We start from the raw sequence: 27511 nt of genomic DNA, 5'->3' as shown, positions 1-27511 counted from the left end.
CAAATAAATTGTATTTTACTGTCCTCTATTTTACGTGGCCCAGACCCTGTTCTCCTCCAGTAGCAACTGCGAATCAAGATTTAACTGCGAATGGGGATGTCTGATCCTAACGGAGAGCATCTCAGCTTACGAAGCCCATTCACACACAGTTGCCTTTCCTACATCTGTGAGCCGTGCACCGTGCAGCTGCCATTATCTCCATTTAGTTGATAAGGAAACTGAGTCTCAAATATATTAAATGAGTGTTTTGAGAGAGTAAGAAATAGCTTGGGGTGGTGGGAGAAATTGCCAGAGGCCCTGCTGGGTCCCAGGCTCTGTGGGCAAGATCTTGGGGGTACTAAGGAATAAAGGCCTGCCTGGGAGCCTGGTGGTCCAACCCCTCCCTGCCTGCGGGGCTTTCCTTGGCCCAGGACCAACTCCTTCCAAGTCTCTTCTTAACCCCTCTCCCTCCCTCCACATTTTGTTGACAAAAACGGAAATCAAAGGTCCATTTTCTCGTACCTTCAATAAGAGCCCATTCTGTTTCCCTCCCCAATTTACAGATGGAGAAATTGGAATACAGAAAAAGTAAGTGGTTTTTAATAAGACCCTTCCAAGGGTGGAGTCATCATCTTGAAAGGACATTTGATTTGTCTCCTGTTTTTGGACAGAACTCCCCGCCAACACTCGCATACAGATGGAGACGACCCTTCGCCCCCTGCACTGCCCCGCTCCCAACCACCTGGGAACACTCAGGTGGGCCTACCTGGAGGGCAATCAAAAAGTCACAGCAGCAAAACCCTTTGGCACATTGTTCCTGTGAATGCCAGGGGCTGATGTGAGGATGAATTTCAGAATTTGGAGCCAAAGATTGAACTCAGAAATGAGCCCATATTGGAATATTAATGTCAGAGATGGGAGTGGAGGGGACAAGGCAGAGAAAGCCAGAGAGGGAAAGAGAGCTGTCCACTTCTGTCATGTGCAGGCTCCAGAGCAATAGAGATATACTGGGAGTTCAATTTCTGTTTGCCTGAGCCAGGGAGAAAATCTAATTAAATATGGTGTCTGAGTTTGGAGAAGCCGGGATGGGGCTGGAATATAAAGTCTGGCAGCTACCCATAGATCAGAGGGCAATATTAATAAACCCACAGAAAGGGACAGCAGGATCCGCTGGTGGTATTGATAAAATGCAAAGCAAAGACAAAGCAGGCTGGGAATATTGCATGGTAATGCTGATAAAAGCACACCAGGGACACCTCCCCCACCGCCATGACCCCTGAACTGCTACAGGAACAGAACCGTGGCAGGTCCCCTCTCCCTTCCCTCCTTCTCTCACTCTTCACCCTGTCTCCTGTTTCACTTCTGCTCCCCATAAGCATGCAAACTCAGCATCAGTGAGCTTTTCTGAGAACCACCGAAGCCAGGACAGGAGATGGAGAATGAACGGGAGGAAGAACGGAGCCTCCATTTCAGCAGAGAAGTTTCGGATGAGGAAGAAAGAATCAAGGCTACATACAGAAGTTGGTTCTCTGCAGTCTGAAGACGGGCAAGTCGTACGTTGGCCCTAACAAAGGGTTGTCTTGCTTGGAGGCTGAGGGCTGCCTTAAGTGACCTCTGTGGAAGTGTTCTTTGCTCAGCTGCCCAACATGTGTGGGACACTTGCAGAGTTCCCCACTCTGCTGGCACTTGCAAAACCAAAGCAAAAGCCCTACAGACTTCAATTTTCAAAGAACACCAGGTACTCCTTTAAAGTTTTATAGAGTAGACTTTGGAGTTTGGGGGTAAATTTCCTGGAGACTATTTGCCACTCCTTCCTGGATCCTCTGTCTTCCTAAGAACTGTTCCTGGCAGGCCTGGGGCTGGGGGGGCATTTCTAGGGGAGTGGAAGCACTGCCACCTGCCTGGCTCCCCCTGTGCACCCTGACCCTCTCAGGGGCATTGTCACGTTCAGAGCAAGTCTCTCAGACCTTAGCAGAACTATGTTGTTCTTTTGTCATCTGTATTTAATTGCCATCAGCTGGTATGTTATGATTTCGCCTTATTTTCCTAAGCTTTCTGTGTTATAGCTAGCATCTGCCTGGAGTATTTTCAGCAGTTTTTATTGTGTATTAATCTGTGCTGTCTATAATGCTACATTATTTTCCAGGGACTGTGTGTGTGATCAAAACAACAGTTGTCACTCTAAGCAAGCCCATGTCTGCTCACATCCAATCAAATTTTAAATCAGTGCCTGACCTCCCCACCCCACCTCTCCATATCCCACCTGCACAAACACCTAGCACCTTCTTTCGGGGAACTGAATTTAGAATCAGAAGGTATTGGTTGAAAGCCCACCCCCAGGGCTGACTAGCTGTGTAATAGCAACCTCTCTGACTTCTCTGAGCCTCCGTTTTCTTTCCTATTAAATGGGAATAATAAGGACTTTAACCACTCTGGATGGGGTCTAAAGATTACGTGAGATCAGTTCTGAGAAAGGTGCTCTTTGAGTTCTGAGACTGTTATCTGGCCACTAAGCCCGTAGAAACAGAAAGCCATGCAACAATCAGGAGAGGGCCTAATTATCGTAACAGCACCTTGGCTTCGCATCGCATGTCAGGGCTCCAAGCAGCCCCTAGCAAACATTTCATCCCATCATCTTGACAATATCTTACGAGGCTCGGCGGCAGAGCTCTCATGTCCTATTTAAGAGATGAGGAAACTGGATCCCAGAGACACCAAAAGATCTTTTAAGCTGCAAAGCTGATTATGCCCTTCTGCTGCTGCCCTAAACTTTTACTTTAGGAAAGAGGAAGACCAGAATTATAATCAGAGCCTACAGCCCACCTTGCCTGACCAGGACACCCTCACCGCTCTCCTCCCGGCCCGCTTGCCCTCCTGCCCCACCCCAGCAGCCCCGCCTGTCCGTGTTGCTACACAGTCCTCAGTTTATGCTGCAACTTCCTGCCCTCTATTCTTCCTGCTCGCTCTGCTCCAGCCACAGCAGCTGTTTCTTGGACAGGCCCAGCCCCAGCCCACGTGTGTTCCAGGCCTTAGCACTTACCGTGCCCTCTGCCCAGATATCCATGGCTCACTCATCACTTCATTCAATCCATCCTCAGATCTTACCTCAGTGGCACCACCTTCCAGGACCATGTTAAACAGATGAACAGTTCCCAGGCATTCTCTGTGTCCTCCCTCTGGTTTTTCTTTCCTTCAAAGCATATAGTACCACCAGTCCTTCTGTCTATCTATCCATCTATCAATCGATCAATCTATCTCTCTATCATGTATCTATCAATTTGCTCTGCCCTCCCTAGTAGGAAGAGCCGGGCTTTGTTTTACCCACTACCGTAACTTCGGGTCCTGTAAGAGTACCTGGCAAAGAAAATGTGCTCAACACACAGCAGCAGTGATCATTACTGTTACTGCACTTCGTCCACAATAATCTCACAATAATCTCAACTACCTGGAGGCAATATGTTTAATGGTTAAACGCACAGGTTAGGAGCCAGATAGAGTAAACTAAAATCGTGTTCCTCCATTTATTGCCTATATGATCTTATGCCAGTTTCTTAACCTCTCTTGTCTGTTTTATCCTCTGTAAAGTGATGACATGGATAGCACCAATGTCTTAAGGTTGTTTCAAGAAGTAAATAATATAATTGAGCACATAGCAAATGCTTGGTAGACGTGACCTATGACTTTATTACAACTGTCACCATCATCATCATGAGTATTAATCCTGTGAGTTAGTCCCAAAAAATACAATGATCCTTTAAATATCCATTAAAAAAAAAAAAAAAGGCTGAGGGAGGTCTATAGAACAAAGTCACAGATCAAGTGTCTGTCATAGCTGGAAGTAGACCCATTCACTACTCCCCTAGACAGAGTTCCTGTCACTGTGCCCCTCACTCTCCCTTTGCCACAGTCAGATAAAGAGCACCCATGTGGTGTGGGGAGTAGACAGCCCCCCTAGCTTCACCCCACTCTGCACAGAGCGCCCCACCCACAGCCATATACATCTTTGTGTCCCTGGGCCTTGCAGCCGACACTACCTGTTCCCTGTCCTGCTACCACGACCTCTCTTTCCTGTTACAGAAATAAGAGCCACTTTAGGTTTGTTAGCTTAATAAAAGCAGGCACATCTTCAAAATTTGACAAGAAAAGTAAGTTAAGATGATGATTAGCTGTTTGATATCTAATCCAAGCATAATTGTTAAAGGCAAGTAATTTAAAATAAATATGAATATGGGCTCCTGGGTGGCTCAGTCGGTTAAGAGACGGACTCTTTTTTTTTTAATAAAGATTTTATTTATTTATGTGACAGAGAGACAGCCAGCGAGAGAGGGAACACAGCAGGGGAGTGGGAGAGGAAGAAGCAGGCTCATAGAGGAGGAGCCTGCTGTGGGGCTCGATCCCATAACGCCAGGATCATGCCCTGAGCCGAAGGCAGGCGCTTAACAACTGCGCTACCCAGGCGCCCCAAGAGACTGACTCTTGATTTTGGTTCAGGTCATGATCTCAGGGTCGTGAGATGGAGCCCCGTGTTGGGCTCCACACTGGGCATGGGAATCTGCTTAAGATTCTCTCTCCCGGGGCACCTGGGTGGCACAGCGGTTAAGCGTCTGCCTTCGGCTCAGGGCGTGATCCCGGCGTTATGGGATCGAGCCCCACATCAGGCTCCTCTGCTATGAGCCTGCTTCTTCCTCTCCCACTCCCCCTGCTTGTGTTCCCTCTCTCGCTGGCTGTCTCTATCTCTGTCGAATAAATAAAATCTTTAAAAAAAAAAAAAAAAAAGATCTCTCTCCGTCTCCCTCTGCCCCTCCCATCCCCCTTCCTCTCTAAAAAAATAAACAAAATAAATATGAATAAGAGTTTATACTAAGTTAAATTAAGTAATGGGTATTCATTGATATCAAAATCATTTCTAAACAAGATAAACATTAGATGTCAAACATAGTTTATCTGCTTTTAACGTTTCAACATTTTACAAACAGACAAAAGATATTTAGGTCTATTAATAAGCATGCTTTGTGCCACATAGGAAAATTTACTTTAAGGAAGAAATATAGTTCTAGAAATTATAAAATGTATTTACAAATTTGCTAATCTACTCCAGGTTGCTAATGTATGACAAACAGTTCACAATTGTCTGCTTCCCAGTTTTTGCTGGGAAGCAAAAATTACTAATTGTTAACATTTATAACCAATTCACAAAAATAAAACTACTGGAAATAATAAGGGTGAAAGAAAATTACTGTATATTCAAAGTGGATAAGGAAAACAGAACATGTTTTTGGATAAGGAAAGATAGGAAGGACATGGCTTTGCTTCGTGGTAAAGGAAAAAAGGAAGTAATTTTGTCTTAAAGTAAAATGGTTTTTCCAGAATAAGAAAAGGAAAAATGTCAAAAGCTGAATGGATGTAGAAAGTTCTGCAAGTTTTGTGGAGAAAGATCTTGAGAAAGGAATTTTATGTATGATCAAGCTAAGATTAGAATAGATTCACTGAAGTTAATATCAAAAGCATAGGGGTGTAAGAGTAGAATGGATTTCCTCTCTATTAAAATCATAAATATTTTCAGATTGTTGGTTAGCTCTTAATAAGAAATTGTGAACAGAGGTTTTTCTTTACCTTTAATGTAATCTGCTAGAAACAAATCTTCATGTGTTATCTTCGCTGACTTAAGACAAGACCCTTCTCTGTTAAAAGAATTAAATTTTTTATAACTATGTAACTTTTGCACAGGTTACATTTCATGGGGACGCATCGCCAAATAAGATGTGCTGCTAAACTTTCTTTAGGAAATAACTGACATGTCCTGGTATAATGTTACCAATCATAATTCCAGCCATTATCTTCAAATCTTGTAGAATGCACAATAAACAAACTAAGGCACTTGTGAATTGCATCCTTTGTTACGGTGAACTCTCACCAGATCCTTAACCAAGGCTACTTTTAAGTCTTTTGTTATTAACAGACATTTATTGTTCTACTCTGATGTTTGCACAAAAGTGTTCCTGCAAAAGAACTTCATCTTCAAAGGGATTTATGGGAAACCCTGACAAGTACTCTAAAATGCAGGTTTCTGGTAACTTTAAGATCATAACAGTAAACTGGGAAAAAATTTCTAAAACTTTGATGGAAAACGATTGATTCGTAAAGCTGCTAACCCAAGATGAAGCAAAACAAGAATTAATTACATCAGACTGAGTGAACTGATGAAGGTGATTATAATTTTTATGACTTCATTTAAGCATTGCTGGTTCCTTAAGGTTTTGCTTTCAGATTTGAAGACCCCTTTTCATCCTCTCTCTTAAGCTATCTATAACTTAGGGCAATTTGGTAAAGTGCATCTTTGCAACAAAGGTTGAAACATTTCTCTTTTTCTCCCTACCTGATCCCTCCAGAATTCAGAAACTCTTATTAATATTCTTGATTTTCATGACAATATATGTATTTGCATAAGTTCAATTAAGAATCTGTTCTCCTTGTAACAGGACACAATTGGACAAGTCCTTGGCTTGGCTTCTTAGCCTCTAGAGGCTTTTGAAAGTTTAATCTAAGATTCCTTAGGAAAAGCTCCAGCAAAGCAGATTTAAAAGAACCTATATGATCAATTGTTATTCTTGCTGCAGTTGAGTAAATAATCAGGCCAAGTTTATGGAAACTGGACTTAATTTGCCAGCAAATTAGTCTTACAGTGGTTATCTGTGATAGCAATGGGGATGATTATAGGGGGAAAGGTAGCACACCTTTGTGGATCAGATTCTGGTGCTGTTAATTGCCTTTGAGGTCTTGTTTTCTGCCTGCAAACTGGACTGGATCCTGAATTCTTCTAGTTTCCTCACATATTTGGCTAGAATTCTCCAAACTAACATTTCCAGGTTTCTCCCACTCTTTTGACTTGGGCTCACTATGAAACGAACACTGCCCTCTTCCCGAAGCCATGCAAGCTAAAGGCAGACAGCCTCTGCCATAAACTTCACAGACGTCCCCGCAACAGCTCCTGTGTGGACAACCTTTGTGATGACGGCTGTGTGGCAGCTCAGAAAGATCCCCTATGTGGCGGTCACCGTTTGTCCTCGCTCCATCTAAAGATGCTTAGAACCCAACATCTAGAAGATTTCTCAAATGGCTGCTCTCCAAACACAGAAACGTAGTTTATAACTTGCTCCAAATACTAAGCTTTGTTTCCTTTTGTTCCTATAGAAATGCCTCCATTAAGAGGACGTGGAGAAAGGGGATCCCTCCTCCATTGTTGGTGGGAATGCAAGTTGGTACAGCCACTCTGGAAAACAGTGTGGAGGTCCCTTAAAAAGTTAAAAATTGAGCTACCCTATGACCCAGCCATTGCACTACTGGGTATTTACCCCAAAGATACAGACGTAGTGAAGAGAAGGGCCATATGCACCCCAATGTTCACAGCAGCATTGTCCACAATAGCTAAACTGTGGAAGGAGCTGAGATGCCCTTCAACAGATGACTGGATTAAGAAGTTGTGGTCCATATATACAATGGAATATTACTCGGCTATCAGAAAGAACGAGTTCTCAACATTTGCTGCAACATGGACGGGACTGGAGGAGATAATGCTAAGTGAAATAAGTCAAGCAGAGAAAGACAATTATCATATGATTTCTCTCATCTATGGAACATAAGAACTAGGAAGATCGGTAGGGGAAGAAAGGGATAAAGAAAGGGGGGGTAATCAGAAAGGGGAATGAAACATGAGAGACTACGGACTATGAGAAACAAACTGAGGGCTTCAGAGGGGAGGGGGGTGGGGGAATGGGATGGACCAGTGATTGGGTAGTAAGGAGGGCACATATTGCATGGTGCACTGGGTGTTATACACAACTAATGAATCATCGAGCCTTACATCGGAAACCGGGGAAACTGTATGGTGACTAACATAATAAAATAAAAAATCATTATAAAAAAAAAAAAAAGAAATGCCTCCATTAAACAACCCGGTTGCTCACATTTTATATGAGGCCTAATTTAGGTGGACGCCCACCTCCTCCTGACCCCCTCCTGAAATCAAACATCCTCATATCCATCCTGTCTTAGGTAATCATATGTGAAATACAGGTTTCGCTGGTATGTCATGCTGTGCACATGTAAATAACTTTTTAAAAAAACTACAACCCACTTGAGTTATTTTGTTGGTTAAATCTTGGCTCCTAAGACTCTCTGCTCCAGGAAACGTTTCAGTCCTTGGCCTTTGCCTCCTTACAGTCATGATATTGGCCTCTCAGTGCCTTGTATACTCTCGAGGGCTTCCCATGCCCGTTAGCAGTCACTCCCATGCCACATGGTATCCATCGGGATCATTCAACTGCCTGAAATCCCCAAGAACCACAAAAATGATAAAGATAGTGACCACATAACCCTCCGGGCCCATGGCTCAGCTAATGGAAACAGTGAATACAGTGAGTCTTGGGCCTGACTACACCATCAGTGGTAATGAGAATCACACTACCTTTCTAAGGGAGGAATTGCTAAAACCAAAACCAGCAGAGACCAACCTGGAAATGCTCTGAGCAGACAAAACCAGTTTGGTCAAACAAACAAAGTTTACCTGACCTTACTTTGCCAAGACTAACGTGACCTGGGTAATTTCTTGCTTCTGCCTCTGGAAATGGTAAGCAAGAGTTAAACTGGTTCCCAAGGTCGATATGATATAACCACTAACCAATTCTCTATCATTTAAGGTAAGTCTAATATTATAAATAATCACTGTGAAGAAAAAAGTCACGGCCTTCTCTCTATGTAAACTGTTTTGTAACAACACATTCCTGAACTCCCTTCCGTGTTCCGGTTTGAGGGCTCCCAGTTTGCAAACTATCTTCTCGGCCTGTGCACAATAAACTTTTACTAATTCCTACTGCAGTGACTCACTGGTTTTACTTGTGTAACTTAGAAACTTCTGACAATACAACCAAGACTCCTATGGTCAAAGACAACCTGCAATGACCCAGGAAGCCATTTCTCCTACAGCCAATCTCTCCTGTCCAGGCAGCTCCTAGGGGTGACCTAGATTTGAGAGAATAAGAGGGAGCTGGGCTCATACTCAGGGGATCACGACTAAGTGGCCAAAATGCACAGGACCCCTCACCAAGGGTCCTTCTCGGGAGGAATTCTTCTGCCTTTTTGCCAAATACAGCTGCATGAGTGGCAGATTCCCCTGTCACTGTTCTCTTTGTACCCTGATCAAAGGATGGGATGAGAGGGTTTACTCCTAGCAAGGAAGCAAGCATCCAGATAAGAATTGCAATGCCGAAGGTGAGATTCGTGGAAAGATAGAAACAGAGGGAGACCCACAAGGGGAAGAAGTTTGCAAAAACTGTGTTATGCCCATCCTTGCTTTCTGTCTTCAGGGTCCTTGAGAGGCCTCTGTGTTCAGTACTAAATAGAAACAGCAGTCCCAAAGGAGCACCCCTGAGGCTGTTAATCACTATGGAAATTTGGAAAGATGCTTTCACAACCAGAGTTCATTTCTGGGGGGCAGGGGGGCTTCATTATACCCATGGCAGGGCTGCACTCAGGGAAGGAAACACACAGTTTACACATCAGATTGCAGACATTGATTGGAGTGGGATGGGCTACAGAAATAGACAAGTTTTAGTAACTCAGATAGGGTGTTACCCTGAGTCCCAGAACATAACAAGCAAACAGTTTGCATTTCAGTGGGGTGGTTTAGGCTACCCTGTATCTAATCAAGTTCTATTGAGCACCTACTAAAGATGAACAAAACCTAGATCTTGCCCTAAGGAATCTTGCAATCTAGCAAGCCTGGCAGGCCCATTACAAAAGAGAAGGGGAAGGGGATGGGGAAAAGAAAACTACTTAAAAATATAATGTAAAAAATACGCTAAATAGAGATACAGACAGTGAGATGTGGAAATAAACTTGATGCTTGTTGCAAGCTGGGAGCAAGGAAACAAGAGGAAACATTTCACAGGGTAGGTGGCATTTGAGCTGGAGCTTAAAGGGCAAGTGTAAAATTCAAAACAGAGAATGGAGGTGGGAAGGGCATTTCAGCCTGAAGAACAGAAGACGCACACAGAGTTGTAGGAGAGAGGAATAAGCTCCTGGTGAGGCTCACAGACTTGTCAGAGAAGCGGAGCCTGCACCCGTCTGAGATGGGTCATCAATCTGTCCTGCTGGGCCAGAGGCACAGATCAGGCGATTTCTGGAGATCTGTCTTATTGTCTAAAATTGATGAGGGAACAGAAGGCAAGCTGAGGACAAAGCAGAAACTGACACCCTGCACCACCACCACCCCCACCCCCACCCCCACCCCCACCCCCCCACCCCCCGCCATGGGATGTATGTGACATTCCTCAGGCACTCCTGGCTGCCCTAAAGGACAAAGACATAGTTAACCTATAGAGACCACAATCCTGCAAGACTTAAGTCTCCCTCAGTTTTACAAATGTCTTAGCAGTTTACAAGAAGGAAGCATTTCTATCAATAACCTAGCTTTCGGAAGGGAATGTAGATACAATTAAATGCCCTTATAATCTGCAGCCTCCAGGAAGTGCCCAACTGTCTTCATGTTAATGCCTTACTAGAGGGGTAAACAACCTTCACTTGACAATGGCAAGGCCTCCGGTATCTTGTGAGTCTTCTTTAACATATGAAAGTACTTCCTCAACCTCCCTTCTTCCTTACCTCCCCCAACCCCATGGTATATAACAGCCACCCCTCACAACCCCGGTGCAGCAGCTCTTTCTGCCCACGGGTCCTGTCCCCGTGCTTTAATAAACCACCAATTTTGCACCAAAGACGCCTCAAGAATTCTTTCTTGGTCATCGGCTCCGGACTCCACCCCACTGAACCTCACCTGTATTCTGTGTCCTCATCAAAATTGGGAGGCAGCTGGGTGGCTTGGTTGGTTAGGTGTCCGACTCTTGATTTCAGCTCAGGTCATGATCTCATGGGTCATGGAACTGAGCCCCATATGGGGCTCCATGCTCATGGGGGAGTCTGTTTCTCTCCCTCTCCCTCTACCCCTCCCCTTGCCCCCTCCCCCGCTCCGTGCATGTGCTCTCCCTCTCTGTCTCTCTCAAATAAGCAAATGAATCTTAAAAAATTAAATAAAATCACCCTTGGAAGTCCAGAGATGCACAAATATCATGAAAAGAATTACACACATGCAATCCCTGTCCGTAACTGCATATGAAGGAAGCAAATAAGTTAGTTGTCCAAACTGAACTTCCTGGTGCAAACTTCTGGGCTTGTGGGGTTGAAACTGGGACAGGTCTCAGACTTGGGGGTTTGGCAGAGAGGAGCCTCAACCTGCACTGTTGTGGAAATGAAAACAGTGTGTTTCCACCCATCAGGAATTTAACCTTATTCCTTAACAACATCCTCTCTGAGCCTTTTCTCCACCCCTTCAAAGCACAGGGTAGGGGATAGAAACACAGCTTTTCTTAAAAAAAAAAAAAAAAAAGGTATTTTATTTATTTGTTTGTTTATTTGAGAGAGAGAGAGAGGCAGACAGAGAGAGCAAGAGCAGGAGGAGGAGGGAGGGAGGAGAGGCGAGGGGCAAAGGCAGAGGGAGAAGCAGACTCCCCACGGAGCAGGAAGCCCACTGCAGCCTGACCAAGACCATGACCTGAGTGGAAGGCAGACGCTTAACCAACTGAGTCACTGAGGAGCCCCAGAAACACGGCTTTTCTGATTAAAAAAGTCCTCTGAGAGGTGGAGGTAGGAAAGGCCATCCCTTCAGAGCCACACTGTTCACTGTTCACAGCCACATTTCTGGGGGCACTTAGTAAGTGCCCAGGGCGCCGTCCAAAGCTATACACACACTCGCTCTGTCCCTGCCATGTAGATATTACTATTCCTATTTTACCCATGAGCCCAAGGCCACACACTCAAGCCAAGGTTTGATTCCCTCAACAAACACAATTTATTGAGCCACAATTCTGGGTGGCTCTCAAGGCCAGGCTGCCTGGGATCTGCTGCCCAACACAGCCCGGGATATGGGAACAGGTGGGTCTCAGAAGACTGGACAGAGCACAGAGCAGGTGGACATCAAGGTCCTGTCCCGGCCCCTAAAGCAGGAGGGAATGGAGGCACCCATCCCCTCCACTGATTTGGCCAGGACCAATTCTGGGTGCAGGTGCTTCGACAGTCCCATTTTCCAGAGAGGTAAGCGGGGGTCCGGACACACTGAACGATTTTCCTGAAGGCTTGCCCTCCTGAACTCTGGAGACAAGGAGTGCAGGGAGGGGTTGGTGTATGTGACACCACTGAACACCAGCTCTGCCTTGCCCGGCACTGCGCAGGGGACTTCACACACATTGCCTTAGCTAGTGTCCCACCAACACGAAGAAAAGGATGCTATTATCTTACAGCCGGCAAAAATCCAAGTTGAGAGAAGTTAGGGGGCTCAACCTTGCTCATGCAGCCGGTGCAGGCAAAGCAGCGATGGACACAGTGCTGCTGACTGTCCTCTCCTCTCCTCTCCTTCTCCCATGGTTTCCCGGAGAGTTGACCAAGGGACCTAAGAAAAGGGAACCCAAACAGTGCAAACTCAGAGAAAAGCACCCTTTTCCCTCCCTTTGCCTCACCAGGTATTATTTGATGCTGACAATATGAGACCCAGGAAGGCAAAATGTGCACGCGTGCACATACACACTCACACACTAACACACTCACACCCTTCAGGAAGAACTCAGAACAAGCTAGAAACCAAGAGATCCTGGGTGAGCGAGATGAAAGAGGAGGGATCTAGGAAAGGGCAGGGATGTTTCATGGGCTCAAATTGAGTAAGATTACAGATAAACCCAATTTTCTAGGACTTGTTTCTCTCTCTGCTTCTCTCCCTTTGTTAACTGTCTCGGACAGAGCAGAAGAGAAAGTCCGGAGGTGGACGCAGGGGTAATTGTAAAAGATCCCCCCAAAGACCGGGTGAAGGAAGCAGCTGAAGTGAGCAGAATGTTCTCCTCCTGGTGCTGACCTTGGAGTTGCCAGGCTCTCCTCTATTAAGAAAAGGCAGTGGTTTTTATCCGTGTGCCTCTCAACACGCAGCCTAAGAACAGCTGTCTCGGAATCACCTGGATGGGTCTGATAAAAATGCAGGCTCCTGGGTTCCATCCTCAGCCTACCCATCAAAGTAAATCAGGTGTGCTCAAAAGTCTCCATCTTTAACAAGCGCCCTGCTGCTTTGGTGGCACTCTGCTGCCCACCAAAGCTGGAGAAACACTATTTTACCTCCAGCTCCGCACAAAGTGGACGCGGGACTTAGGTCCCCAAAAGGGGCTCCGAAACTCTAGGACTGATTCACAGTGATTCTCCTTCCTTTGTCCACGCACACCCCCATTTTTCCCCTCCTCGCAGGGCATCCCAGAAGCACTGAGCGCTGTGCAGGAAGGGGCCACCCCTTTGTGAAGTGGCCAGGTGACTGCGTTCCCCAGGTCTCTGCCTGCAGTCGAGGAATAAGGCAACTTCTTCCCTGTACGGTGCACATAGGGGACACAGCTGAGAAATCCGAAGCTTGGGGTTCAATGGGAGGAGGAGGCACCATCTAGGGACCCGCAGCTGGCAACGCTGGGTCAACAGCATCACCTGCTGGCCACAGAATGCCACATCCTCCTCCCTCTTGGTCCAGGCCATGTGGGGGCTCCTCTCCCCAGATCCCAAGTGAGGCTGAGTCCAGAGAAAGCAGTTTAGCACACTGACCCAGAGACACTTCTCTCCAGAGGACAGAGTCCAGCCCATCCCCAAGGGCACATGTCCTGGGAGTCCGCAGAGCTGGGACTTGGCTCTTCTAGGCTGACTTCGCCTTCCTTGAAGAGACGCAGCCCCTGCCCTGCTTCCGTGTAGATCTCCAACACACACCCTCGCACACTGGCTCCCAAACACACTACAAACAGTTTTATTTTTACCTATGTCTGTAGTCCCCCAGCACCTTTAGATGCACCCAGAATCTTTCACCTTCCAGCATTGGCTGCTACAGGCCAGGGACTGAGTCTTCCTTTACAGAGTGACCAGATCACTACCTCCCACTGCCAAGTCCATCACCGTCAGAAAGGGCTTGCGCCCAGTCAGATGCCTCTTCCTGGAGATGACCTCCATCATGGCCACCACGTTTGAACACTTGATAGGTTCCCAAGCACCAGGCATGTGCTGCATACCTCACAGGGGCAGTCTCACTTGATCTTCCCAAAGACTCAAGGAAACTGAGTCACAGAGAGGTTAAGCCATTTGCTCAAGGGCACACCGCACTGAATAGTAGAGCCAGGATTCCAGTGCAAGCAGTCTAGCACTTGGTGTCAGCAGTCATGCTCCACTGCCTCCCAGAAAAAGCACACACACGTGCACACCGGTCAGTAAATGCATCATCTTTGCCAGAAGTACAGAAGTGCGCCGCGTGTAGTTTCTCACCGGGCCTTCCACGCACCCCACTGATGAGGTAGGACCTGCTCTGGCTGTTGGTCTCCGTGTAATGGCCTCTCACAGACCAGACCCCTTCTCAGCGACCCATTCCTTCATCTGCAAGACTTCCAGGCCCACCCACAAAAAGATGTCTTATGGAGGCACCATAAATGGGCTCCGGAAGTGTGGAGGAGGCCCCAGAACCAAGGTGCACACTAAGAAAATGGTTAACATAAATCTTGGTGGCCCAGACTGGGCGCCTGAGACCCTGCAGCTAGTGTTCCTTCCATCAGGATTTACTGAGTACCTGTATCAGGCACTCTGCGGGGACACGGGAGGCGCACCCTGCCCTCTGCCGGTGCAGACTCGAAAGGAGCCAGTCAGTAAAGAGAAATTGGTTAGGAACCACAATGGGTTATGCCAAGAGAGCTGTTCAGAAGGTTGTTGGTTTGGACCCTCTCCACTAACCAGCTGCTGCTTTGCTATCTTCCCCTCAAAGTCTCGCCATGGCCTCCCTCGCCCCAACTAAGCACACTTCGCTGGGGACTTCTGACTGCAGGCCTTGGTCTCCACCCTCCTTGAGAGAACCTGAGTGCACCCCTTCCTACTGTGCTGCCTAAGTCCCCAGGTCCCACCACCGGGAAGGGGAGGTGGGCTAGGGAGAGGAGCTAAGCAGGAGTGAGGGGAGCTGGGACAGGGGAGGGGCAGGGGGGAAAGGTCAAGGCGGGAAGAGGGGTTGGGGAGAGTGAGCAGGGAGGAGGAAGGCCTGGTGAAGGGGGATGAGGCAGGAGGAAGGGGGAGGCAGAAGGAACGCGGAGGTCGGGAGGGGGGGCAAGGCAGAGAGGAAGAGGGGATAAGGGGAGGAGGGAGAGCATAGGGTAGCGGGGGCGAGTGGGGGGAAGGGAGCGAGGTAGAGTGTAGGGGGAATGAGGCAGTGAGGAAGAGAGGAAGGCCGAGGAAGAGTCGAGCGGGAGAAGTGGCGGGGAGCGAGGCAGGGGGGAGGGAGAGACTGGCGGCGGGGGTCACGGCGGGAGTCTGGGGGCGGGGGAGACTGGAAGGCCGGCGGTGGCGCCGGGAGCGGGAGGCGGAGGCAGGGGCGAAGCTGGAGGGAGGCCCGGCAGCGCCCCCTGCCGCCCGGCCCGCCCCGCTGGCTCAGTTCTGCCTCGCTGGGAGCAAAGTTTCCCAAGCTCGCCCGGAGCAGCTGCTGCTCTCCCCTGCCTTTGTTTTCCCCTCTCAGGATGGAAAATGAATTTCGAGCATCGCTGCCGAGCCTGCCAAGTAATTGGAAAGCATGTCGAACACTGCGTCTGGCGGCTCCGCGGAGGTCCCCGGGTCGGCCCCCGCCCTCGCAGGACGCGCGGGGTGGCGGGCGGGGTGGGGGGCAGGACAGGGGCACGCGTGGCCGAGCACCGGGGGAGGGGAGGTACACAGAAGCAGAGCCGGTCCCCGAGCTGCGGGAGCTACATTTAGCATCCCCGGGTAAGTCACCCAGAAGTCAGCTCAGGCAGCAGCTTTGTCCTCCAGACTGTGCCCCCCCGCCCCGCGCTCCACACCTGCAGCCACACCCTGGTCTTACGTGTCAAGAGTCTCAGGAAGGTGCCTGCGGGAGCTGGAGCCCGGGTTCCTCTGCTAAAAGGAAAACCACAGGCGTCACGTAGAGTCTCCAAACCCAGGCTAACTGCAGTTGGAACTTCCCCAGAAATGGTGTCTTAGCCAGTCCGTCAGGAAGTTTCCTATCAGTGCCATTGAGGTAATCTGCCACCTGGACCTTCTCCAGCCCCCACAGCCCCAAAGGAAGCCGAGGCAATCTGCATGATAGAACCCCTGCTCTCCCTTTCGAGGAGCAATCCTTTTCTTTTGCTTATAACTTCCTTGCCCCACCCCCCTTTCCAATAAAAACCTTCCATTTTGTACAACTCCTCGGAAGCTCCACTCTATTAACTAGATGGTAGGCTGCCCAGTGGTTTAATGAAGACAATTAGATCTTCTAATTGACTAGGTTGGATTGTTTTTTAACACCTCCCTGCTGTCTCCAGTCCTCCTCCCCAAACCCTCCCGCTGTCTGCTCCTGGGTAGCCCACCTGCCAGTCATCCTCCCGGGCCTTGCCCTCTGTCCAGCGCCCTTGGATCTCCCAGACAGGCCCACCCCATTTCGTGTACTGGTTTGACTGGGTGCCTTCCATTTTCCTCTGGGGATGGACCAGAGCCCCATCCCACCTCTCAGTGGACACCATAGGGCAATGGCTGGGTCTTCATCCAGCAGTCCCTACCTTTGGTGCTGTTCATTACATCGTGTGGATCCTGAGTCCCCTCCATGCACTTCCCTCTGCAGTGACAGACTCAGGAGGCCCTGGCTCCAACTCCTGGCGTCCCAAGGCTCTGCTTTGCAAAGCCCAATCGGTCTTCTCTGAGACAGATTTGGCTGAGTCTGTGTCACTGTCTCTGTCTAGAATCAGCAAGTTCCCCATTAGGACTTGACACACAGTAGGATGATGAGAACTGGCCAATGTCCCCACCACCACCGCCACCAGCAAGAGGTCCCAGGTAAGACTTCTACAAGCATCAGCCCCCCACCCACCTACCCACCCCCGTCTCCCATGCCCTCCCCTCACAGAAAGATCCATGACCCCCAAAGCCTTTATTAGCTCTTTCAACTCCATTTAACTACACAAATGGCTTGGTCACAGCTGACTGATCCCAAATTTGCCAGTGATTTTCTTTTAATTTACCATGGCTCAGTCCCCCTGTAATACAGGTAGAGGAGGCATATTTGTTCCCAAACTCCCCTCCTGGGGTTAATCATGCACAGAACAAAACTCCATTTGAGCCACTTAATGATTTCATTTCCACCCTAGGTTTGAAGGAGCTGCGGCTATAATGCTAATGGAGGTCCCTCTCTCCCCAAACTCCAAATGTTTGTGCGTGAGAGAACGAAGGAACGGTGGGGGCCTGTGAGCTCCTTAACCATTACCTCCCAAGTCAGAGCCCAGCACTGTTGGGCTCCTTTTCTTTCTGAATGCGGTGGGCTCTCCCTCTTTCCCAAGTGCCTGGAACGCTCTGCACATTTCCTCTCTCCTAAGAAGCCTTGCCTAGCCAGCCTTGCCGGTTTGTCTCGGCTTCCCCCTGGGGTCCTGCCGCCAGGTTTCCTGGGCTTACTTGGCACTCACCTGTAGGATCCCCACCTGTGCACTTCTCAACCTCCTGGCCCGCTCTTCTCCCCACCACATCCCGCATTCCCAAACTTCGGGCCCAGACCCAATCTCCTGAACATTCTGCATGCCTTCGTATGTGGGCGTTCTCTTTGCCTAGAAGACCCCTCCTTTGCTACCACAGCCTCTGCTTAAATGTCACCTCTGCTGGGAAGCCAGCACCTTTCCTCTCAAGCAGAGAAAATCGTTCCCTCTTCTGCTTCACCATGTATAGACTCTTTTGGTTTATTTACACACAACATTGAAAATTTGTTTGCATGTCAGCCCTTCCACCACCCTGAGCTCCCAGAGGATATGGCAGAATATTCGTCTGGGTATCCCCATACTCTAGTACGGGGCTGGCTGTAAACACTCAATAATTTTTATTTGAATGAATAGCCCCTCTATAGTTCATGTATGTGGATGCGAACTGTATCCATCATTAAACTAAGATACTCCAAGGCCTTCCATCTGTTTAGGTTTCCCAAATGGTGCCAAAATCTAAATCCAGCCCTGCACACACCATCTGACTCAAACTGGTTCGCCTGCAGAAAATGATTTTGTGTGGAAATGGCGCCATCTGGTGGTTTATGGCAAAACAGCCTCTCAGTTGGATTGTGAAGAGGGCTTTTGGCTGAATTGTGATAGAGCCCCTGCAGCTCTGGCAAGGTGCATGCCACTCCTTGCCCTCCCAAGACCTTGAGTAAGGGATTGAGAAGCCAAGATCCCCTCCAGGACTGCTGAGGAAAGCCTGCTTACTTCTCTACCTCTATTTTCCTGCAGCTGTCCCCCCAAAAAGGACAGGCTCTTCCTTGCCACCAGGCGCCACTTTTCCACCAAGAGTCCCACCTGCCAGCCCAGTCCTGTCTGTCCATCCACCTGCTTGACATCACCACTGTGATATCCTACAGGGACCTAATCATTACCCAAACTGAAATCATCTCCCCCAACTGAGACCTCCCTATCTGAGCAAATGGCAGCTTACAGCCAGCTGCGCCAAGACCTTTCTTCTCCCCCATTCTCCAGCTGCCACACATCACCAAGTCCCATTTATCCTGTCTCAATGCCATCAGTTTCTGTGTCCCCTCACCTTCCCAGGGGACGCCTCCTGGGCTCCCTGCTTCCACCCTGTACCACAGTCCACTTCCACATGTGTGATCCCCTGCTGCCCCCAACATTCCTGCACTTTCCATCTCTGCTAGGACAAGGCCCCCAGCCCACATGGCCTGGCCCTGGCTCCCCTCAACAGCATTCTCTGTAGCCCTTCTTCCTCCTGCTCCTGTCCAGCTAGAGTGGCCTTTTTTGCATCATGCTCCTTTCCTCATCCCAGAACCCTCTCACTTGCCTCTGCTCAGGGCTGTGCCCCTGTCCTCTGGCTGGTTAACTCCTACCCTCATCCCTCAGTCTCAGAAGGCTCCCAATGTCCTGAATTTCGCCTCCAGGAGCCCCACCAGTTTCTCACAGTGAAGATCAGAGAACCCCTCCCTCCTACCCACTTCAGCAAGGGGAGAGGAAGAGAGCCATTTTGAAATATGTCCCAGAGCATTCTGTTCTCCTTAACAAAAGCCTGCCCTCAAGACAGACTGTTTTTCCAGAGCCCAACTAACCTGAGGGAAGAAAAACATCCAACTCTGGCCCCCTCTGGCCTTCTTGTCTCTCCTGAGGTGGGGGTGGGGGGGGGAAGGCATGAAGGCTCACTAAGAGACTGAGGCCTGAGCAGAGGACCATGGGACCCTCCGCTCTCCCCTCAGGTCCCACCGCCACATCAGCAGGCCCCTTTGTAACCACAGGGATTTCAGCTGAAAGAATGAAAAGTCTCAGACTCTATTAAGAAGGAACCTCTAGGGAAACCTAAAGACAACAAGGGAGACAAAAACAGAAGCACGATGGGGCGCCTGGGTGGCACAGCGGTTAAGCGTCTGCCTTCGGCTCAGGGCGTGATCCTGGCGTTCCGGGATCGAGTCCCACATCAGGCTCTTCCGCTATGAGCCTGCTTCTTCCTCTCCCACTCCCCCTGCTTGTGTTCCCTCTCTCGCTGGCTGTCTCTATCTCTGTCGAATAAATAAATAAAATCTTTAAAAAAAAAAAAAAACAGAAGCACGATAAGAAATGTTAATCTCTGAAACTACAGCTGCTGGGGAGAATAAACACAGCCTAACTCCTAACCCGATACATATGAGACCTCACACTCTCTGCCTCCACTCCTTTACCCCCTGCAGCATATCTGGCTTTCAACAAAACACGACACTGTATGACACAAGGTAAAAAATACTATCTGGAGAGACAAGGCAAGCATCGGTACCAGACTCGGATAAGGCGAGATATTGGAATTGTCAGATTGGGGATTTAAAACTGTGATAAATATGCTAGGGGATCTAATAGAAATAGTGCACCATACCCAAGAACAGATAGGCAATGCAGGCAGAGAGAATGGAAACCCTACGAAAAAATCGACTGCAGATGTGAGGAATAATAAGCCCTGTAATAGAAATGAAGAATGCCTTTGATGGGCTCATCTGTAGACTAGACCCAACCTGGGAAGGAATCGGTGGGTTTGAAGAAATGTCAATAGAAATTTCCCTGACTGAAAAGCCAAGACAAAAAAAAAAAAAAAAGAATGGAAAAAAGAGGTGGAACAGAGTATCTTAAAACTGGGGCGATTACAAAAGATGTAACCTATGCATAACGAGAATACCAGGAGGAGAAAAATGAAGGGAACAGAAAACATCTTCTAAGTAACAGTAGTTGAGAATTCTGCAATGGTGGACCCCATAAAACAGATCCAGGAAGCTCCGAAAACCAAGCAGGGTGAATACTCAAAACTCTGCACCAAGGCACAGCATATGCAAACTGAAGAAAATCAGACACAGAAAAAATCTTGAAAGCCAGAGGAGGGAAAAGTCCTTACCTAAGGAGGAGCAAGGATAAAAATTACATGACTTCCCTTCCGAAACCATGCAAGCCAGAAGAGAGTGGAGCGTGTATTTAAAGTGTCAAAGAAAAAAAAAAAAAACCTAGAATTTTATGTCCTTCAAAATTGTCCTTCGAGAGTGAGTAGAAGGACTTTCTCAAACAAAAATCAAAGGAAATGGTCTCCAGTAGACCTGCCTTGAAAGAAATGTTAGAAGTTCCTCTGAGAAGGAAAAGAATATAGGTCAGAAACTTGGATCTACAGGGACACCTGGGTGGCTCAGTCAGTTAAGTGTCTGCATTCGGCTCAGGTCATGATCCCAGGATCCTGGGATCAAGCCGCACATCAGGCTCCTTGCTCAGTGGGGAGTCTGCCTCTCCCTCTACCTGCTGCTCCCCCTGCTTGTGCACTCTCTTTCTCTGACAAATAAATAAATAAAGTCTTTTAAAGAAAGAAAGAAAGAAAGAAAGAAAGAAAGAAAGAAAGAAAGAAAGAAGAGAAAGAAAGAAAGAAAGAAAGAAAGAAAGAAAGAAAGAAAGAAAGAAAGAAAGAAAGAAAGAAAGGAAGGAAGAAACTTGGATCTGCATAAAGACAGGAAGAAAGCTAGAGAAGAAATAAATAAAGATAAAATAAATACTTGAGTGAAACAAACAAACCACACCTCCCCACACCCTGGCCCAGCCTGGCAACCTTTCTATTGTTCCAGGAGTACCTAGCATGACCTGCTGACACAGCTCTGTGCTGGCCTGCTGTCTCTCTCTCCAAAGAGCTGGATGTCCCCAGTCTGTGTCCCCAGAGCCAAGTCCACGAGGTGCTCAGAGCCTAATGAATGAATGAATAGCAAGCACTCACACCAGAGGCCAGGACAGTGATTAAATAGCTCGTCTCTTTATTAGCAGTTCAGCGGGAAGATTCCAGTGTTGCCACTGTCACAAGGAAGGGCTCACCCACCGGATTCTCTCTGCCCAGGTGTGGTCGCTTCTCCGATCAAGGGGTGATAGATGTTCTTCTAACACAGGCTGTTCCTTGACCCTGAAGGACACGAACCTGGGAAGCAGAGGAATGCCCAGGGGGCACATCACAGAAATGCAGAGGATGGCTAAAGGGCTTGATGATCATGCCTCCGAAGCCCACCGTCCCAGCATTCTTAGAACTGCGTGTAGAGCACGAAAACCCATGGAGGGAAAGGATGGTGGTGCCTTAGACAGACCTGGCTCTGCTTCTTCAAACTTCAGAAGACACTGCAAGCACCCCAGATTCCTCATGTCTTTAACATTAGTAAACAGTTGACATGGTACATCCTGCTGTTTACTAAGTGCTGATAGCCATTTTCCTCAAGGTGATGTTCTGAAGTCTAAGGAAATTGAGGCATGGAGGCATAAGTCAACTTGCCCAAGATGGAGCTGGACTGAAGGACACTCTCCACTTGTAAGGCTTGGCTTAACCTCTGCCGTCTGTATAATGGGCATGAATAATGCCCTCTCCTTAAGGTTCTCCTGGATCAGATGAGAAATCTTGACAACGCCTTATGCCAAAGCTGGCATACAGTAAGTGTCCCATAAATGCCAGCACTCTATCTCCATGGCCTTCCTTTGAGCATGTTGGGGGTCAGCTGTGTCTAAAACACTCCTTCAGCCCCCTGTGACAGCCAGTTCAGTCTTCACACCTGGCAAGGGTGCAGTAACCTTTTCCTGAATGAATGGCTTCTGTGGCCTCTCTAGTGCATTGTCTGTCAATGGCCTTCTACCTCCCAGAGCCATGTAAATGGCCACTCTTATGACCACTGGTACCCAGCGCAGGCCAAGAAGTCACAGGACCCAAAGTCAAGGCCCTAACTGGTGGCAGGGCCAAAACCTATGTGCCCTCACTCCTGACCCCAGTGCTCTGTGATCTTGTGGTTCAAAGTGGGGTCAGTAGACCTACAGCAGCAATGCCTTGGAGTATTAGAAATGCAGAATAACGGGCCCCCCACAACCTACTAACACCGCAGCCCCAGGTGGTCCCTAGCCTGTGCATGATTGAGAAGCACTCACGGTGACACTACAGCTAAAGGAGTCAGAGAGGCCAATCTGAACTTGACTTGGAGTCCTTCCAGAAATTTAAGAGAGGCACTGCAGGAGCCTAAGGCAGCTGCCCTATCCCCCACTCTCACTAGCCCCAGGTGCAGGTCCCCTCACCAAAGGAAAGGCCAAACTTTATTCTCAAGCTCCCACCCCAGTGCATTGTCTCATGCCCGGGAGAGCCATCTCCTCTGCCCAGCTCCTCACCTGTTGGCCCTCTCACCTGTAGCTCTCAGCAGTCTGCATAGGAATTTCTGTCGTGAATCTGCTGAGATGATTCATCCGTAAGGTTGCATATGCTGCAGGGACAGAGAAGAGGAGCGAGGCAGATGGGAGGTTGCCAGAGGGCAAAGCCTGTCCAGAGCACATACCCAGACCACGGTATGGAGCTGGGGTGGCCGGTCAGCCATTGCCCCATTCGGGTCCTGGAGCAGAATCCTACGAAGAGGCACTCAGCACAGAAGGGCTCCAGACATGGTCAGGGAGCCTGCAGAGAAGAGGCCAGAAACATCCCCGCCCACTACCACCTGACCCTACTAGGTGTACAAATCAGATCATCTCAAACAGCTTACCTTCGTCTCACCTGCTCAATTCGCTCTCGCGTAATGTCATTCATCACCTCACTTGGCACTTGGAAGATACGGGTATGGCTGCAAAACACCATTCAAACATTGAGATTCTTGAGTTTTTCTTTCACTAGGCATAGTGAATGGATTGGAATCACATAAACAATAGTTCTGACCCTGTTGCCATGAAATTTTGAGCTGGTCCTTCACTCCTCTTGCATGAGGCACACAAAGGTTTTTGTTTTGTTTTGTTTGTTTTGTTTTTTACCAACAAGTACCCCTGAGCCACCCAATAATCCTGGCAGGTAGCAAATGGTCCTAAGGAGAGTTGAGGAAACAGAGAGGTTAAGTGCCTTTACTAGAGTTGCACAGCAGATGAGTGGTCTTGTAAAGCATGGAATTCACCCCTTCTGAATGCCTCTCCAACTTCCTTATCAGCTCGTTATGACCTACATTATGCCATACTTACTATCGTTTAGAGATAATTCTGCAAAAGTCTCTCACGAAGAAGCTGCAAGCCCCTCATCACTGCTGTTCTATTTCACCATGCCGACTTGCCTTTGTCTCTGAGGTCCAATTCATATCCTTCCCCACTCCATCCCTCTCTCCCCCCACAAAACCTCCATTCCAGCAAAACCAGTCAGTCCACTGAATCCCCCATTTTTGCCTCTATTGTTCTAGGTGCTCTGGAGCTTTCAATGGGAAGCATTGATACGGCCTCAAAGACTGGAAGCCTGGAGTTGATACATGTGCTCATTCATCAGTCACACAAGGTGGAGCTGGGTCAGTGCCCAAAGAGAGGAGTAGGAAAGGATAAAAGGATTCCAGAAAAGGGAGAGATTACTCCCAGCCAAGGCAGAAGGGGGTAAGCCTCAAAGAAAGGGCCACAGCCCTGGGCACTAGAAGTCAGATGGAATTGGCCAAGTTGCCAAGGTTCTTGTGACCTGTGGAAGCCCCCTCCTCCCCACTCCTGTTTATTCTGTCCCTGCCCAGCCCATAGGTCCGTCCAAGCAAATTTCTTGCTAGAATCCTTTCCAGGGTCCCCCAGGCAGCAATGCACGAGCTTGGGTCCCCCATGCCATGCTCTTATAGATATTCCTCATGGCTTTTCTGACATTTTCTCTAATATTCACACACCTTATTCATCTAGTTCACTGTTACCCCTTTGAAACTGGGGACTCCATCTTATTTTCTCTCTTTAGAGGGCCTAGCAAACATCTACCAAATAACTGAGTATCCATCGATGATTAATGAAGGGATATGTATTCCCTGACTACATATTTACTGAAACTAATAAAAGAATGCCAAAGCCAGTGGATGGGAGAGGGGGTCAGGCACAATTTATGGGTTTAAAAAGTCCACAGAGGGGCGCCTGGGTGGCTCAGTCGTTAAGCATCTGCCTTCGGCTCAGGGTGTGATCCCAGAGTCCTGGGATCGAGCCCCACATCAGGCTCCTCTGCTGGGAGGCTGCTTCTTCCTCTCCCACTCCACCTGCTTGTGTTCCCTGTCTCGCTGGCTATCTCTCTCTGTCAAATAAATAAATAAAATCTTAAAAAAAAAAAAAAAGTCCACAGAAAGTCCAGAGTGGAAAAATTATATATGGATAATTGTGATTCGAATAGCTTGTCTCCAAAGTTTTAACCTAAGTATGCCATACAGCTAAGGTCTAAAAAATTTCTGAAGATGATATTCATATTATCCAGACCAAGGAACTGCCACATATAGAGTCCCATCCAGTGAGGCCATGTCAGGCAGGGACAGGCTCCCATGTGTAAGGCTGTGGCTGGATTGCAGTCCCCAACATTTATGATTGTAGAATGGGGTTCCCATCCAAAAAGTCTTCCCTGGAATGTCTCAAATTCCACCATTTCCTTCCTGGGCATTTGAATCCTGTTTTAAAATGTTAATGGCACCGTAAGGAGTAAACACAAGAAAACTGGATATCCCAAAGCAAAAATACATTTCTCGAGAAGTGCATCCTCCTTGATATAAGTGAACAAAGCTAGTGATGGGGGCATGGAAAGGAAAAGAGTACAGAAATAAGAGAGAGAGGTCCTCCACAGTTTCATGGAGGACCAGTTTAATTCCACGATTCTGCTGGGAAAAGAGACCCCGAGTGAACACAGTCCTGAAAAGGAAATAGGGAAGCTTATGCCAGAGGAAATGAGATGGCTTCTAGGCTCAGCTCCCTCCACATTGGGTCTCAGCCCCTTCGGAGCCAGGAAAGGCAAAAGGAGGTGGTCTGTGCTCGGGCAGGCATGGCGGGAGGCTGGCAAAGCCACTGTACTGTGGAGCACAGAATTCTAGCCTCGGGCACTGAGAAGCTTCCTCTCACCTCAGCTGCAGATGAGGGCTCAGGCTTTTGCATTTTAAGAGCTTATTTTCTTTTAGCTCTTTAAAGTGCAGCCACTTCTGAACAAATCAAGTGCAAAAGTAACAGAAGTCTGAAATTTATTCAGAAGCATTGAAGAAATGGTGAGCAAGCCCAGTTTTGCAACCCCTCAAGTCATGTTAAAACTTAGGAATGAGCTGGGCTTTCAAGATAGCAAAAATATTCCCTTAAGACCCCAAAGTAAGGCTGAAAAATTTCTCAGCCAAAGAAGCCAACATCGCTGGAGAAGAATAGCTGTTGAGTTTGTGTTGGCCAGGAATCCTGAAGGTGGGGGATTTGTGCCTTCCTCCCCACAACTCCACTTGGGGCAAATGAGATGCTTTACCTCCATCTTATGAACTGGATTCTTGTTCTTTCCTCCAGGACCTCATGACTCTGGTTTGCCAACAAATCAGACTTTGAGAGATGATGCTTCACCTAGGAAATCCAGGTGGCATGCATGTGATTACTGTCCAACGAGGATAGAGTTCATGGGGAGGGTGGAGCCCAGCCTGGACGAGCTCTGCCCACTTGCCCAAGACCCTTTCCAACTGGACTTTACGCCCGCCCACCTCCCTCTCTGCCCACTCCGCTAGGATGATTGTCTCAAACTCTCAATTACCACATCTCTGGTGACATGTACATCTTGGCCATGGGTGGGAGGGCAGTTGTTGGACATCTTCTCCTTTATGTCCTGGGAAGCTTCTTCTTCAGTCTGAAAGGTGAGCAATCTCCCCTGAAAGTGTTGCTCTGTATCTGAGCCCAAATCTGTCTCTTCTTCCTTTTCCCTCCTTTCCCTCTGTCACAACACACATTCCACATGTCCTCACGTATACACTCTGTATCTCACAGTTCCTGCAGTAAACATGTCTACCTTTCTGTAGAATTCCATGGGACTCATTAAGTCCTTGGCCCTATCCCAAGGTATTCCTGAGATGCCCTGTAGCTGGGGATGACAGGTCTGAAACCCCTCATCCAGTATCCTTAAGAAGCAGGGTGGGGATAGTGGTGATTCCAACACATCTCTGACAAGAACAAAAGCCCCAGCATCTTCTAGGACATTTGGTGAATTAGACACAGCTCTAGGGAGGGTGTTTAGCAATGACCTTGAGTTTCCCAGTTCCAAGGGGAAAGGAGTCCAGATTCTTGCACCCGTGGAGACCAGCTCTCTAGAATTTGGAGTACCCTAAGTCATAGAGGAATATTACTCACTTTTTTCAACCAGTGCTGTACTACAGATACTGCCTCGCTTTCTACAACTTCAACGTCCTGCAACAAATCGGTAAGTTAATGCCCTCAGAATACCTAGAGACCCAGCCCTCCTCCTCCATTCTTATCCAGAGTTATGTATTACAAGATCTCTTGGAACTGCAGTGGAAGGGTCAGAAGGGAGCAGAGAGATAAGAAACAATTCCAGGTAGCTACCCCCAGCTCTACTTACCGAACTGATTTTTGGTGGGAAGGGGAACCCTGCACATTTCCGGGCGAGAATGTACACAATCCATGTTGTAATTATCATCTTTGAACTTATGCCAGGCCTCCTTCTTGGCTCCCTCCTTCCATCGAAGCTGCCTGAGAACTCCTCTGGAACAAGGAGGTCATTGATGGGAGGTGCCCACCTGATTGGCTGGCCAGTGATGATGTGACAATGGCCTCCTTTAATCTCTGGGGTCAGAGTGGAGATGGAAAAAAAGGTCAGGAAGTATCTGCCTTAGTGATGGCCATAGCTCAGAAACGGAGAGATGGGGGATGGGAAGAAAAAATAAGACACAACCAATATAAGTCTGAGGAAGACACAAGGGGGAAATTAACAAAATTATAGAGATTTGGTTGGGGCAGGAGGGTTATTGCTGGTCACCCAGTTTTAAGCAGTGCTGAAGCAGAAAGACATTTTATGAATCAAGAAAATAAATTTGTAACAAAATGATCCGGGCCCTCTAGAAGTTGATTTCAAACAATGTCACAGGTACTTCTTATTCTCACATATGGGGGAAGAAATAATTTGTCCGCCCCCAAAAAAATCAAAGATGGAGGAAAAAAATTCTCAACAAGGACATTTCTTT

General features: G+C 48.0%; 1 protein-coding gene across 1 annotated transcript; it reads right to left on the bottom strand.

Annotated features, from left to right (window-relative positions):
* Nucleotides 1-22602: 22602 nt before the first annotated feature.
* SPATA19 (spermatogenesis associated 19) lies at nucleotides 22603-27296 on the bottom strand. Its single transcript, XM_045790842.2, has 6 exons — nucleotides 26890-27296; nucleotides 26661-26717; nucleotides 26071-26163; nucleotides 25795-25886; nucleotides 23084-23161; nucleotides 22603-22810 (listed from the first exon to the last, which is right to left on the bottom strand). Exons 1-6 carry the CDS (start codon nucleotides 26965-26967, stop codon nucleotides 22744-22746), a joined length of 465 nt encoding a protein of 154 aa, XP_045646798.2. The 5' UTR covers nucleotides 26968-27296; the 3' UTR covers nucleotides 22603-22743.
* Between the last annotated feature and the right edge of the window lie 215 nt (nucleotides 27297-27511).

Source organism: Ursus americanus, chromosome 16, assembly GCF_024610735.1.
Source record: "Ursus americanus isolate L20-20 chromosome 16, mUrsAme1.1.p, whole genome shotgun sequence".
In the NCBI taxonomy this organism is placed as follows: domain Eukaryota; kingdom Metazoa; phylum Chordata; class Mammalia; order Carnivora; family Ursidae; genus Ursus; species Ursus americanus.
The sequence above is the reverse complement of the archived record's forward strand: the minus strand, read 5'-3'. Positions and strand labels throughout refer to the sequence as shown.

Bases quoted from the DNA above. Each gene is read 5' to 3' on its own strand.
- SPATA19 (XM_045790842.2), bottom strand. From the start codon at position 26,967: ATGATAATTACAACATGGATTGTGTACATTCTCGCCCGGAAATGTGCA. The intron at 26,718-26,889 runs GTAAGTAGAGCT...GATTTGTTGCAG, and splicing joins TCCCACCAAAAATCAGTTCG to GACGTTGAAGTTGTAGAAAG. The intron at 22,811-23,083 runs GTAAGCTGTTTG...CTGTCCCTGCAG, and splicing joins ATTGAGCAGGTGAGACGAAG to CATATGCAACCTTACGGATG.